This window comes from Chiloscyllium plagiosum, unplaced genomic scaffold, assembly GCF_037043375.1.
Source record: "Chiloscyllium plagiosum isolate Xiang-an unplaced genomic scaffold, Cpla_swu_hap1 HiC_scaffold_5, whole genome shotgun sequence".
Classification (NCBI taxonomy): domain Eukaryota; kingdom Metazoa; phylum Chordata; class Chondrichthyes; order Orectolobiformes; family Hemiscylliidae; genus Chiloscyllium; species Chiloscyllium plagiosum.
This window is the reverse complement of record NW_028270143.1, coordinates 72317611-72332982: the sequence shown is the minus strand read 5'-3', so window position 1 is coordinate 72332982 and position 15372 is coordinate 72317611. Positions and strand designations below refer to the sequence as shown.

The following is a 15372-nucleotide window of genomic DNA, read 5'->3' as shown; positions in this document are numbered from 1 at the left end:
TTCCACTAATGGGAACAGTTTTTCTCTCTTTTTATTGTACCCAGATCCATCATGATCTTGAATACCTTTATCATTTGTATTTTTAATAAAATCTGTATTTTTCAATAATACTCAACTTCTATATTATCAAATGACCTGTGGAAGATTTTTTTAAGTATGCCAGAGTTAGGCAGGCACGTTCTTGACAATAGAAAGTACAGGACTTTCTAAAGGCAATGCCATTAACATGGGGTTGACCATTGTCACTACTGGGCTCCGTTGTGTTATGACGTTGAAGGCATGTACTGTACCTTTAAGAGAATGTGAACATTCTGAACTGAGAGCTGACAAGCACCTGTGATGACTAGCCAGCAGTCTCAGAGTGTGCTGGAAAATTGAAAATATGTAACTTTTGGCTGTGAAACAGATGAGTTGGTTGCTATTTTGACAACAATTCGAATTTAACCAATCAGTTTAAATTATGCTCCAGGATACTAAAACTCAATCAATTTAAATTTATTGTTTTGCCAACATTGAGCCAATGAGATGATCCAATATTGGGGGATAAAACAGCCAGGCAGTTTGAAAGTTCGACAAAGTAATTACCATCGAGAGAGTAAACTGCCACCTGCCATTTAAAACACTCTCTATCAAAGGTACTTTTTTTATATGAAACATCTTTGCAGTAAATGACAGAAGATGACCCAGGGAGATCTTCAGCCGAAAGAAGAAGTTGATGTAATTTTAATGCGGGTTTTTATTGGAACAGTACATTGTTTTAGAGTTGGAGACGGATAACAAATATTTAAGAGAAAGGAGGCTTAGAGATGTAAATAGTTATTGTTTAACATTCATTTTTAGAGTTAAAGAATAAATTGATATTTTTTTCTTTAAATAGTAGAATTTGGGAATTGACTGTCTCTCATATTTTAACAGATGATGAGGCGAGGTGAGCTTTTCTGGGTGTTTGGTTTAATTAACAGAAGGGTTCGCTGCACCAACGTAACCATTGTCCTCAGAAACTTGCTGCGAGGCCAATAGAGTTTACATGGAAATTTCCCACATGGTGTCAACAGTTCCTCCTGCTGCCAGTAAAATCTGGTGGGGGGTGGTGTGTGGTGGGTGCTGGGCATTGAGAGTTTATCCTTAAAAGGGCAAATTTGCCACAATTAGCAACTCTATGATTATTACACAGAGGCTGTTTTTTAAACAGAAGAGAAAAAAAGCAGCTCAGCCAGGTCAAAATCTTGGAAATTCCTCCCTAATGGCATGGTGAGTATACCTTCTTCAGACAGACTGTAGTGGTTCAAGAGGTAGCTTACCACTATCCTACCAAGGGCAATTAGGGATGGGCAACAAACATGGGTTCACAGTGTTGTCCACATTCTATGAGTGAAAACAAATGCTAAAGCCTGCCTCAAGTCTCAACCTCTCTCAAAACCTGATCCCTTGGAATAACCCTGAATTTCACCTGAAAAATGAACTAGTCTACAAGAATCATTTTGCTCCACTTGCAACCACACCCATCTACATCTGAGCTCCTATGGAAGAGGAATTCTGCCATAGGAGCCAATTGCAAAACCCTTCATTGGACATTGACTTACAGCATTTTGATTATGCTCATTAATACTCCTTCTGTTTATTATTTATAAAAGTTAATTCTTTTTTTCTTTTTTTTTCTTTCTTATATACTTCTGTAGGTGTGTATGAGTTGCAAAAAATTATCTTCCAGGTTTGAATGCTTGAGCAAACCATCTTCTTGTTCTATCCCTGAAGAAAATTTGTTGCAGGTCATTTGAAAGTTGGAATTCACGTGCATTTTTTGGGGGGAAACACAACATGGTCTATTTCAAAAGGAAAAAGAAATAAAGTAGCCAAAAGATTATTGAAAAAGCAGCTGTTGCAGACAGAAGAGGAGGACCACAAAATAATTCAATTCACCTTTTTGCCTTGTTTGTTACAGGAACTATTGAATACATATTAAAATAGCAAGTCATACCTTTTCATCTGCAATAATAAAGTCCTGCACAGCTGATTCTTCCAGACCTGTTCCATCTGCTAGTTTAGATATCAGGTAGCCATGCCGTGAATCCATTTGGGATTTTCGTTCTTCCTTAGCTGCTTTTGCTTGTTTTAGCAATTCCTTTTTGGCCTCATTGGAAATAAGGATAGTCTTTCTACCTTGTGTCTAGTATTAAGGAAAAATACCTTGAGTAACTTTTGATTAGAAATTACAAATGCCAATATTAATATATGAATGTTTGTCATGTTTGTGTGGCATTCTTCGTACTATTAGCTTAACGGTTACTATTAAAAATCACACAACACTGGGTTATAGTCCAACAGGTTTATTTGGAAGTACAAGCTTTCTGAGTGACAATAGACAATAGGTGCAGGAGTAGGCCATTCTGCCCTTCGAGCCTGCACCACCATTCAATATGATCATGGCTGATCATCCTTAATCAGTATCCTGTTCCTGCCTTATCTCCATAACCCTTGATTCCACTATCCTTGAGAGCTCTATCCAACTCTTTCTTAAATGAATCCAGAGACTGGGCCTCCACTGCCCTCTGGAGCAGAGCATTCCACACAGCCATCACTCTCTGGGTGAAGACGTTTCTCCTCATCTCTGTCCTAAATGGTCTACCCCGTATTTTTAAGCTGTGTCCTCTAGTTTGGCAGTCACCCATCAGCGGAAACATGTTTCCTGCCTCCAGAGTGTCCAATCCTTTAATAATCTTATATGTCTCAATCATATCCCCTCTCAGTCTTCTAAACTCAAGGGTATACAAGTCCAATCGCTCCAGTCTTTCAGCATAAGGTAGTCCCGCCATTCCAGGAATTGACCTCATGAACCTATGCTGCACTCCCTCAATAGCCAGAATGTCTTTCCTCAAATTTGGAGACCAGAACTGCACACAGTACTCCAGGTGTGGTCTCACCAGGGCCCTGCACAGCTGCAGAAGAACCTCTTTGCTTCTATACTCAATCCCTCTTGTTATGAAGGCCAGCATGCTATTAGACTTCTTCACTACCTGCTGTACCTGCATGCTTATCTTCATTGACTGGTGTACAAGAACACCCAGATCTCTTTGTACTGCCCCTTTATCTAAATTGATTCCATTTAGGTAGTTCCTGTTCTTGCCACCAAAGTGGATAACCATACATTTATCCACATTAAACTGCATCTGCCATGCATCTGACCACTCACCTAACCTGTCCAGGTCACCCTGTAATCTCCTAACATCCTCCTCACATTTCACCCTGCCACCCAGCTTAGTATCATCAGCAAATTTGCTAATGTTCTTACTAATACCATCTTCTATATCATTAACTTATATTGTATAAAGCTGCGGTCCCAGCACTGATCCCTGCGGTACCCCACTGGTCACTGCCTGCCATTCCAAAATGGAGCCATTTATCACTACTCTTTGTTTCCTATTAGCCAACCAACTTTCAATCCAAGTTAGTACTTTGTCCCCAATACCATGCGCCCTAAGTTTGCTCACTAACCTCCTATGTGGGATTTTATCAAAAGCTTTCTGAAAGTCCAGGTACACTACATCTACTGGATCTCCCTCGCCATCTTCAGAGTTACATCCTCACAAAATTCCTAAAGATTAGTCAAGCATGATTTCCCATTCATAAATCCATGCCGACTCTGACCTATCCTGTTACTATTATCCAGATGTGTCGTAATTTCATCCTTTATAATAGACTCCAGCATCTTTCCCACCACTGAGGTCAGACTAACTGGTCTATAATTTCTTGCTTTCTCTCTCCCACCTTTCCTAAAAAGTGGTACAACGTTAGCCACCCTCCAATCCGCAGGAACTGATCCCGAATCTATCGAACTCTGGAAAATGATCACCAACGCATCCACGATTTCTCGAGCCACCTCCTTCAGTACCCTTGGATGTAGACCATCAGGCCCCGGGGACTTATCAACCTTCAGACCTAACAATCTCTCCAACACCAATTCCTGGCAAACATAAATTCCCTTAAGTGCAGGTCCTTCAGCCACTGTTACCTCAGGGAGATTGCTTGTGTCTTCCCCAGTGAACACAGATCTGAAGTAACAATTCAATTCTTCTGCCATTTCTTTGTTCCCTGTATTATATTCCCCTGTTTCTGTCTTCAAGGGCCCAATTTTAGTCTTAACCATTTTTTTGCCTTTCCTTCATCAGTGCTGCTCCTTCATCAGGGTTAACAGATACTGTTCAGCCCTTTACAAAAGCAGTTAAGGAAATGCATTACTAAAGCATCAGTAATGCAAATACCAATATTTGCAAAACTGATTTTCAGATTTTCACGACAAAGAACTGGCATGACTTTGTTTGGTTAAAAGATATCTGAATCTTTCTTGACAATTGATTTATACCAAGTGAAATGGATAGTTTACTATGACTGAACTTAGCTTGTTAACCTGTTTGTTCTTGACAGTGGAATTAATTCTGATAAATGAAGCACCATTGCAAGGAGTTTCAAAAGCCAAATTTACCACATTGTACACTACTTATTCTTATATCTAATTAATTGGGTTTCCTGTGTAATGTAAAATATAATGGGGAGGATGATAAACAACCACACAAATACAATGCAAAAGAATAACCTTACATAATTCAGTAATTTTGTTAGACTAAAAATATTGAAAAAGCCTTGAAGCTTACAGTGAGCATGAACTACTTACTGAGACAGATGCACTTGGAGATGGTGCTGTGTTGGAATGTCCCAGTCTTGAATTTTTCCATTTATTAGTGCCTACACGCCTGTGTCGGTTTGACTCGCCAGCTAAATTTTGGTTAAAAATAATTTTTCTTAATTAGTAACATCAAGTTCTAACACCAGAAATTTCAGTTCCTTGCACCATGTTTTTTTCACTACAACTATAATTATGGCACCAAAGGAATCCACGGCATGCACACTCATCTGCAGAAAGCAATGTTAGATGCCATTTAGTGAGGATGTTTGGAAAGTCTACTGGAACAATCCAAACAGTCAGGTCACAATGGTAATCAGTCTGCCCACCAAAATCGCTACTATGGAGCAGAACCTCTCAGCCATTCTTTAAACAACCTCAGATGAACATGTACTTGTCAGCGGGAAGAATATCTCAACAGTGTTATTAAAAGTATCATCAACTACTTTCAGGCTGCTGTTACTTTTTGCTGTGATTGTATAAGTCTTGGTAATTTTGAGAGTTCTTTCAAGTTGTTAAACATACTGAGTGATGCGTGGTACATGCTGTTGAACTTCAAACATTTATCACAAACCATCTGCTATCAAACATGTATCTTGTGAACAACTAAGCCAACTGTAATATCAGTGAAGGCATGTCCAATTCCCTATTCAACTACAGCCCCATACTTTACTTTCCCTCTGATACTAAACATCACAGAGTCCCTTTGGCCACAATACAAGTTAAACATTCTCAATAGAATTTATATTTTAACATGCCATGCAACAAATGTTAAGTGATCACCTTTGTATTTTTCTTTAGTGTCTATCCATTGTGTTCCCTTGCCTGGCTAGTCTTTTGATGTTATATGATATGAAAGCTGGACTTTATAAGAAGAAGGTTATGTTTTAAACCGTGCACTTTAATTCAAGGTAAAATAAAGTATCTTGGACAGAGGAATGTGACCTTGTACAAAATCTGTTGGAGACAATTCTGTGTGAACTGCTTATTATTGACAGAGAAACTCAAATCAGTACTTATTAATAGTAAGGTTCCTAAACATTAAAACCTCAAGACAAAGGAAAAGGAAGCTGACCTAGCTGCGTAGAAACACAAAGACTGGATGCTCATGAAGTCAGGATGACTCAGAAGTGTTTTAAAATGGTAAATTGAGCTGACTCTGGCAATCCTGACTCCATTACCAGGCTTTCTGACTTTCACCAAAGGAGCAGATTGGTTCCAAATACTCACCCAGTTCTTCCACCTTGACCATTTCAAAAACTTCCATTGCAAACATAGGCATGGCCTATTCCTTTCATTTTCACGGAGTCAGGTCAGCTTTTTAAAAGAATTATGGTACTTTGCACCTTAAATGTGTTGTAAACAAATGTCTGCAAAAGGGTGCCTTTTGAAAATTAAATTCAAAATGCCCTCATCATGCCCCCACCCCATTCCATGCTATCTCATTCACCCACATCCCCATGGTCTATAATAGATCCGAACTTTGAGAGGCTGGTCATGGCCTACATCAACTCCAGCATCCCAACCTGCCTTGATACTCTACAATTTGTGGGCGGCACGTGGTACAGTGGTTAGCACTGCTACCTCACAGCGCCAGAGACCCGGGTTCAATTCCCGCCTCAGGCGACTGACTGTGTGGAGTTTGCACGTTCTCCCCGTGTCTGCGTGGGTTTCCTCTGGGTGCTTCGGTTTCCTCCCACAGTCCAAAGATGTGCAGGTTAGGTGAATTGGCCATGCTAAATTGCCCGTAGTGTTAGGTAAGGGGTAAATGTAGGGGTTGGGTGGGTTACGCTTCGGCGGGTCGGTGTGGACTTGTTGGGCCGAAGGGCCTGTTTCCACACTGTGATGTAATCTATGTAATTTGCCTACTGATGTAACAGGTCCACAGCAGAGACCCATTTCCCTGGGACATCTAGACAACAAGGACACTTACATCAGAATCCTGCTATTGACTACAGCTCCATCTTCAACACCATTATCCCTTCCAAACTGATTTTAAAAGTCCGAAACCTTGGTCTCAGCTCCACTCTCTGCAAATAGATCCTTAGCTTTCTGACTCACAGACCGCAATCAGTGAAAATAGACAACTGCACCTCCTCCATGATAACACTCAACCCCCCAAAGAAACGTCCTCAACCCCTTACTGAACTCCCTGTACACCTACAACTGTGTTGTCCAATTCTGAATGAATGACATCTACAAATTTGCTGACAACACCACTGTGACAAGTCCAAATACAGAAAGCAGGTAGAGGACTTGGTGAAGTGGTGCAATGAGAACAACCTCTCTCTTAATCTCAGCAAAACTAAAGTACTGATGATCATTGACATCAGAAAGAAGGAGAACATGGCCCCAATGGAGCTGAGCTTGAGAGGGTGGACAGTATTAAGTTCCGAAGAGTGATGATAAACAACAATGCCTCTTCTTCCTCATGCAGCTCAGGAAATTTGGTATGTCCATAAGGACCCTCACCAACTTTTACAGATGCACCATTGAAAGCATTCTGTCCACGTCCATAATGGTCTGGCATGGCAACTGCTCTGCCCAGAACCGTAAGAAACTACAGGAGGTTGTACGCATAGCTCAGACCATCATGGAAGCCAACCTTCAATCCATGGTCTCCATGTACAAGGTTCGTTCTCGCGGAAAGGCTGCCAACTGCATCAAAGACCCATTGCACCCTGGCAATGTTCTCCTAGAACCTCTCCCATCAAGCAGAAGATACAGAAGCCTGAGCACATGCACAAGCAGGCAAGCAGGTTCAGAGATAGCTTCTTCCCAGCCATTATTAGACTAATGAATGAACTCTCTAATTTCAAATACTGCTGATCTTGCTAATGTTGATCTTGCCTAGTGCCACCATGTTTGATGTAAGCTGTATGCCTCTATCTTAGTATTTTTTTCACTCTATGATCTATATGTTCCTGTTAACTATGGTCTGCCTGTATTGTTTGTACAAAAAGCTTTTCATTATACTTAGGTACACATGACAATAAATAAATCTAATTAAATCCCATGCCAGGCTATTTCCCTCCATTCATATCCCCATGACCCCTAAAACATGCCTTTCTAACCAAATCACATGACATCATTCCTACCCACCATCTTCCCGCCCCTTTCCAAGCTTTAGCACTTCCACCTTGATTCACCCACTATACTTTATGTAAAAGCAATAATCCCTACAGTGACAGTTGGATATGTAAAATAAAGTTTTACAAAGCAGATTTTTTTGGCAACTTTCCAATATGCCAATCATTAAGGGCCTCTTTAAGTTTCAATACCTGGAATTGTAAGCACATGAAAACACTTAATTTTGTGTAAATAAACATTGTGAAATTGATAGCAGAGATCAGACAACGAGCTGGGCTTCAGGTATCCCGAAGGAGTTATTGATGTTGACCAAGCCTCATTATGTAGATTTGGTTGAGAAAAATGTATTCAAACACAGTGAGTGGAATTTTATGTACTTCTTCCAGTAAAAGTCTTAGAACCTGTAATTGTGTTGTGCGATTCTCTCAATCAATCACTGGAAGTTCATTTTTCTTTCTTTATTCATATCCAGTGGGATCATAACATTGGAATCAGAGAGCTTCAGCAAAAAAAACCACTCAAAATGTGAGCAGGAATATACAGCCTGTCAATGCCGCTTTGTGGTTCAGTATAATTCTGGCTGGTTTTGGGCTTCAGACCCACTTTCCCACCCATGCCCTATATCCCTCGATTCACTGAGTGACCAATCCGTTTATTTCAATCTTAAATATAGTCAATGATGGTGCATCTGAATCCTTTTGGCATAGCAAATTAAAACAATTCACATCACACTGAGTGAATAAATTTCTCCCTATCTCATCCTGAAATGATTGGCCCATTGCCTTGATATTATTTTCATGTGTTCTCGAGTACTCGGGAACAATCCTCTGTATCTACCCTGTCAAGTTCATCTTGAATTATTTATATTTCAATGAGAACATTCTTCATTTTTCTGAACTTCAAAACATATAGGTCCAATTTTCTCAACCTCAAATCATAATTCAACCATTTCATAACTGCAACCAATACTGCCTGCAGTATTCCAGGTGTAATCTCTCCAAAGCCCTGTACAAATGTAATAAAATGTCTATGCTGATACTCCAGTCCATTTGTTATGAAAACTCACGTGCCAATTATGCTCCGAACTGTTAGTTATACCTGCACACTAACTTTCTGAACACACATAAATCTGTCTAAACATCAATATGCACAAGTTTTGTGCTCTTAAAAAAATATAATTTCTATATTCTTGTGACTAACAATGGGCTGGGAAGTGGCAGATGGAGTTTAATTCAGATAAATGCGAGGTGCTACATTTTGGGGAAGCAAATCTTAGCAGGACTTATACACTTAATGGTAAGGTCCTAGGGAGTGCTGCTGAACAAAGAGACCTTGGAGTGCAGGTTCATAGCTCCTTGAAAGTGGAGTCGCAGGCAGATAGGATAGTGAAGAAGGCATTTGGTATGCTTTCTTTTACTGGTCGGAGTATTGAGTACAGGAGTTGGGAAGTCATGTTGCGGCTGTACAGGACATTGGTTTGGCCACTGTTGGAATATTGCGTGCAATTCTGGTCTCCTTCATATCGGGAAAAATGTTGTGAAACTTGAAAGGGTTCAGAAAAGATTTACAAGGATGTTGTCGGATTTGGAGGATTTGAGCTATAGGGAGAGGCTGAACAGGCTGGGGCTGTTTTCCCTGGAGAGTCGGAGGCTGAGGGGTGACCTTTACAAAACTATGAGGGGCATGGATAGGGTAAATTGGCAAAGTCTTTTCCCTGGGGTCGGGGAATCCAGAACTAGAGGACATAGGTTTAGGATGAGAGGGGAAAGGTATAAAAGAGACCTACAGGGCAACTGTTTCACACAGAGGGTGGTACGTGTATGGAATGAGCTGCCAGAGGAAGTGATGGAGGCTGGTACAATTGCAACATTTAAGAGGCATTTGGATGGGTACATGAATAGGAAGGATTTGGAGGGATATGGGCCGGGTGCTGGCAGGTGGGACTAGACTGGGTTGGGATATCTGGTAGGAATGAACAGGTTGGACTGAAGAATCTGTTTCCATGCAGTACATCTCTACGACTCTATAACTCTAAGTGAGGCAACCTTATCCTTCTTCAAATTATATGGCAGGTGCCTTCTTCATTCCTACTCGCTTAACCTGTCCATATATCTTTGCAGCCTCTTTGTGTACTCTCACAGCATCCGATTCTACCTAGCCTTGTGTCATCAGCAAACGTGGAGATATTACTCACTGTCTCTTTATCTTAGTAGTTAATATAGATTTTAACTAGCTGAGATCCCAGCATTATTCCTTACAATGCTCCATTTCTTACTAACTCACAACTTGAAAATGTCCCTTTTACGTCTACTCTTTGCTTCTAATCATTTAACTAATTCTCTATCTTTGTTAATAATACCCCAAAATCCATGCGACCTTATCTTGCAATTTCACTTTTTGTGTAACACCTTGTCCAATGCCTACTGGAAATCCATGTACATTATATCTACTGGTTTCCACTTTATTTACCCTATGTTTTACACCATAAACACCTTGCAATAAATTGTCAAACATTCTGTGATAGTCTAAATGAAGTAATAATACCTTGATCACATGACACTCAGAAACAATTCTGAAGTAAATTACAGCAACTATGGGTCTGGCATGTTGACTATTCCATTATTTATTTTTTTCTTTTTCTTTATTTTTTGGCCAGCATCGATTTCCACTTGAATTTCACATTTCTTGGAAGGATATAACTCTGTTGTTGTGCTGTTATGAGTCCTAGAGAACATTTCTGAGCTGACAGCCAGACTACTACGACCACTAGGACTCATAACAGCACACAAACCAACAGCCACTCTCAGACAACAACTCACCAGGACGAAGGACCCGATACCCAGCATGAGCAAAACCTACGTGGTGTACAAAATCCCATGCAAGGACTGCACAAAACACTACATAGGACAAACAGGAAGACAGCTAACAATCCGTATCCATGAACACCAACTAGCCACGAAACAACATGACCAGCTATCCTTAGTAGCCACACACGCAGATGACAAGCAACATGAGTTTGACTGGGAAAACACTACTATTAAAGGACAAGCCAAACAGAGAACAGCCAGGGAATTCCTAGAGGCATGGCACTCATCCACAGATTTTATCAACAAACACATCGACCTGGACCCAATATACCGGCCACTGCAGCAAACAGCTGGAACTGACAACCGGAAGCGGCAGAGACAAACCACTATAAATTCCAGAGGAAACATCACAGAAGCGCTTCACAGGAGGGTCCCAAGCACTGAGGGTGTCACCTAGACAGGGGACGAAACGTCTGCAACACAAATTCCCAGCTCGGCGAACAACGAGCACCCGAGCTACAAATCTTCTCATAAACTTTGAGGATATAACTCTAGCAGATCTGGCTTATGTAATTGCTCCTTTGGTATCTGTGTTAACCGTTTAGATGAGATATCTAATTAATTCTTCTCTCTCATTCTTCCCCATTACCTTTTTTTTCTCTTTTACAAATATTTATTTTGCTTTTGTAGTTAAAAGGACATCTATTGGGAGCGTTGGACAGATACTAAGTTTAGTTAATGTAGCTCAAGTGAAATGACTGCCAAAGAGGAACATTCAACTCTTAGTTTCTATTAAACATCAGTAACTATACTCTACACCAATCTGTGGGTAAAATCAGAGGTCTCACCACACATGACACTGTAACCTCAATATTAGTAGATCACTTTAAATGTTTGCACAATGAAGAGTATTTAATTAATGTTTAGATTATGTCAGAGGGGAAACGTTGACTTCATGTTTAGATTTTGCAAATTAATTATTTGTTATGTCATCCAAACTTGTTTATTTGTATTAATCAGGATGAAGTGACTGGATCAAAAGTTCTTAAACATTCTTCTACACTGCCCAACAAAATGCAATCATCCTGATATAGTTTCTTACTTTCCAAGAAATAAGTGAGTTTTCTTATTATTCCAACAAAATGAACTACCTTGGTCTTTGCTCCACCGAATTAAATTTGAAATTCTAAGTATACTTATATCTCCCTGTATTTTGCGCAATTTCCTTCATTACAAATAAATATTCATACCTTGGTACTATTGGTAACATTCCAATATATGTGTGCAAGATTTAGTATCTATTGAACAATAATGGCTTCAACATGAATCCCTTCAAAACACCACTTTCTACCATTTGCCACTTTGAGAAGTTTCCTTTGACACATACCCTTTGCTTTCTGTTTTATATCCATTCTTCAATCCATTCTGTATCTGACCCCAATTCCACACACCCTGATCTTTGACACTTTATCAAAAGGCCATGTATACAGCTCACAGGAGCCATGACTCTGGTGAGAAGATTGCACTGGAAATCCAGCCTCACATTTCTATGAGTTATCACAATTATGAAATGTCATAAAGTCTCTACAGTCCGCACCAACCCTCTATATCCCTGGTCACTACAGACAAATTTAGCATGGTCAATCCATTTAAACTTCACATCTTTGGCCTGTGGGAGGAAATGGTAGCACCCAGAGGAAACTCACACAGACACAGTGAGAATGTATAAACAGCACAGAGACACTCACTGAAGGCTTGATTCAAACCTGGGTTCCTGGTGCTGTGAGGTAGCAATGCTAACCACAGAGCTAGCATGTCGCCAATTTAATCTCTAAAATGGTTAAAATCAGACTATGACCAATATCTAAGATAAACAAAACTCGCACTTGGTTTGATCAATAAACAAGAAAGCCATAAGACTCTGAGACGTACAAGCAGAAGTAGGCCATTCAGAAAATCAGGTCAGCTCTACCATTCAACGAAATAATGGTTGATCTAGTGATCCTCAAGACCAATTTCCAGTCTTTTCCTCATTACCCTTGATTCCTTTACCATCTAAAATTCTGACTATTTCAGCCTGGAACATACTAAATATTCAAAAGCCCCTCCGAAAAAGGGAAGAAACTCTTTGTCATCTCTATCTTCTCAAGATGAGTCCTTTTCTGAGATTATTCCCTCTGGCAGCAGACTCTCCCACAAGGCAAATAAACTTTCCACATTACCCCATTCAGTCCTCTCAGAATCTTATGTGTTTCAATAAGATCACCTGTCATTCTTCTAACTCTAATGAGTATAGGGCCAACCTATTCGACCTTTCCTCATGTGACAGTCCCTCCATAGTAGCTTAGTAAATCTTATCTAGACTTTCTCCAATGCCAGAATATGTTTTCTTAGGTAAAGAGGCTCAAAACTATTCACAATATTCCAGCTGTGGTTTGATCCAATGCCTTGTATAGTTTTAACATAACTTGCTTATTTTTATATTCCTTACCCTTTGAAATAAATGCAAACATTCCATTTATCCTAGTACTTGCTGAATTTGCATGCTAGTCTTTTGTGATTTATGCAAAGGACTCCCAATCTCTCTGTGCTTTCTGCAGTCTTTTTCCAGTAATGAAAATCCAGCTCTTTTAATCCAGGGGTGGCACGGTGTGTCAGTGGTTAGCACTGCTGCCTCAGAGCACTTGGGACCCAGGTTTGGTTCTAGCCTTGGGCGACTGTCTGTGTGGAGTTTGCACATTCTCCCTATGTCTGCAAGGGTTTTCTCCAGGTGCTTTGGTTTCCTCCCACAAGTCCAAAGATGTGCAGGTTAAGTGAATTGGCCATGCTAAATTGTTGATAATGTTAGGTGCACTAGTCAGCGGGAAATGGGTCAGTGTGGACTTGTTGGGCTGAAGGGCCTGTTTCCACACTGTAGGAAATCTAATTTTAATTTAATCTTCCTGCCAAAGTGCATAATCTCACATCTCCCCATATTATGTTCCATCTGCCAAATTTGTGTCCACTTGATCTTTTTTTAGATTAGATTCCCTACAGTATGGAAGCAGGCCATTTGGCCCAACAAGTCCCCTTGCCTATATTTACCCCGACTAACACTATGGGCAATTTAGCATAATCAATTCACGTGGCCTGTATTTTTTGGATTGTGGGAGGAAACCAGAGCACCCAGAGGAAACCTACAAAGACACAGGGAGAACGTGCCCGAGGTGGGAATCAAACTCGGGTCCCTGGCGCTGTGCGGTAGCAGTGATAACCACTGAGCCACGTGCCGCCCTGTGCTGCCAGCCTCCTTTCCCAGTCCTTTCCCAGCTCTGCCCTGGTTCTTTTGTTTAAGCTGAGCGCAGTTGTTTCCAATCAAGTCCTTCCCTTTCAAATTGAATGTTAAAGTCTGCATGTTATGATTGCTGTTTCCTCAGGGATCTTTTACTCTAACTTAATTTGTTAAATCTGCCTCATTACACATCACCATAACTAAAATGGTCTGGTTGGATCTCCAACATATCGATTCCCTTTACATTTGGCATCAAACTACAAGCCTACAGAATAGTAGTATGACCTGTCCTTCTGTATGTATCGGGACATGGGCATTATGCAGCAGATGTCTCAAATCCCTCAATAAATATCAGGAACAATGACTCCACAAAATCCTAAAAATTCACTGTCAGGATGGACACTCCAGTAACAGTGTCCTCTCTCAGACCAACATTTCCAGCATGGAGACATTGGTTACTGTCAAGCGTTGTATGGGTGGGCTGTATCATCAGTGCATTTGGGATAAGGCCTTCAAACCCAGGTCTCTAGTCCAGGTTTCTTCACAACTAGTGGTTACCAGAAAGGAAGGGAAAGTGCTTCAAGGACATGCTTAAAGCTGCTCTGAAAAATGATACAATATCCCCACCAATTTATAGGATTCTTTAGCCCAAGGTAATCCCCTAAGTGGAGAAAAAAGTCTCAGCAAAGATGCCCACAAGATCCAATATCTCCAACAGGCATTAGTGAAGGCCAAACACCCTTCAGGAATGTGTAAAAATCCATATCCCACCCACCCCCTCAAACACCATCTGCCCCACCAGTGGATCCAGGATTGGGCTTGGAGATTACAGCCAAGGTTAAAGTGGTGCTGGAAAAGCACAGTAGGTCAGGCAGCATCGGAGGTGCAGGAAAATTGACGTTTCGGGCAAAAGCCCTTCATCAGGAATGAGGCTGGGACCCTCGGGAGTGGAGAGACTAGGCATTGGACTGCCTAGTTACTTCAGGACCCACAACTCCAGAGTTATCCTTGGTCTTGAGGCTCTGAGTAAGAAGACACTGTTAGACCATTTTGAGCAAGTTTATTTGTTGAAGTGACAGTAAAGTTCGACATTCTGTTGTCCCAGTCACCACTAACAGTCGATAATAACTCTGGACTCACCTTTAACATCAGTACGGCTAATGGAGATGAGCGGAGGTGACAGTTCAATGTCAGGCTTGGGTGAAGGCGGTTTATTCAACTCGTTCTCCCCTGTTGCATTCGGTGGGGGATGGACCTTTACCCCCGCCGCTTTCCCATCCTCCGACATTGCTCGCTAAGGATGGTAGAAATCAAAGACAAGCCTGCAGAACGGGCTCACTGAAAGACTGTAACCAACTCTCTCGCTCTGTGCACTCACTCCTGCACTGCCTTTGAAACTTGGAAAATATCAGAATATAAACACTGCATCTAACTGGAAAGAAGCCAGTTACAAGAACAGCACTAAAGAAAAATATTTCCTCTATTGCCAGAAAGAACGGGCTTGTTTACAGACTTTGAGCAGCAGA

At 40.8% G+C, this 15372-nt stretch overlaps 1 protein-coding gene across 1 annotated transcript in view; it reads right to left on the bottom strand.

Annotated features, from left to right (window-relative positions):
• Window positions 1–15372, bottom strand: part of LOC122549951 (dynein axonemal heavy chain 5) — a 366961-nt gene extending 351589 nt beyond the window's left edge. Inside the window, exons 1-3 of the mRNA XM_043690232.2 lie at window positions 14987–15372; window positions 4670–4770; window positions 1979–2167 (exon numbers count right to left, since the gene is read on the bottom strand). Coding sequence (XP_043546167.2) covers window positions 1979–2167; window positions 4670–4770; window positions 14987–15134 — 438 coding nt within the window. The 5' untranslated portion in view covers window positions 15135–15372. The remainder of the gene's footprint in view (window positions 1–1978; window positions 2168–4669; window positions 4771–14986) is intronic.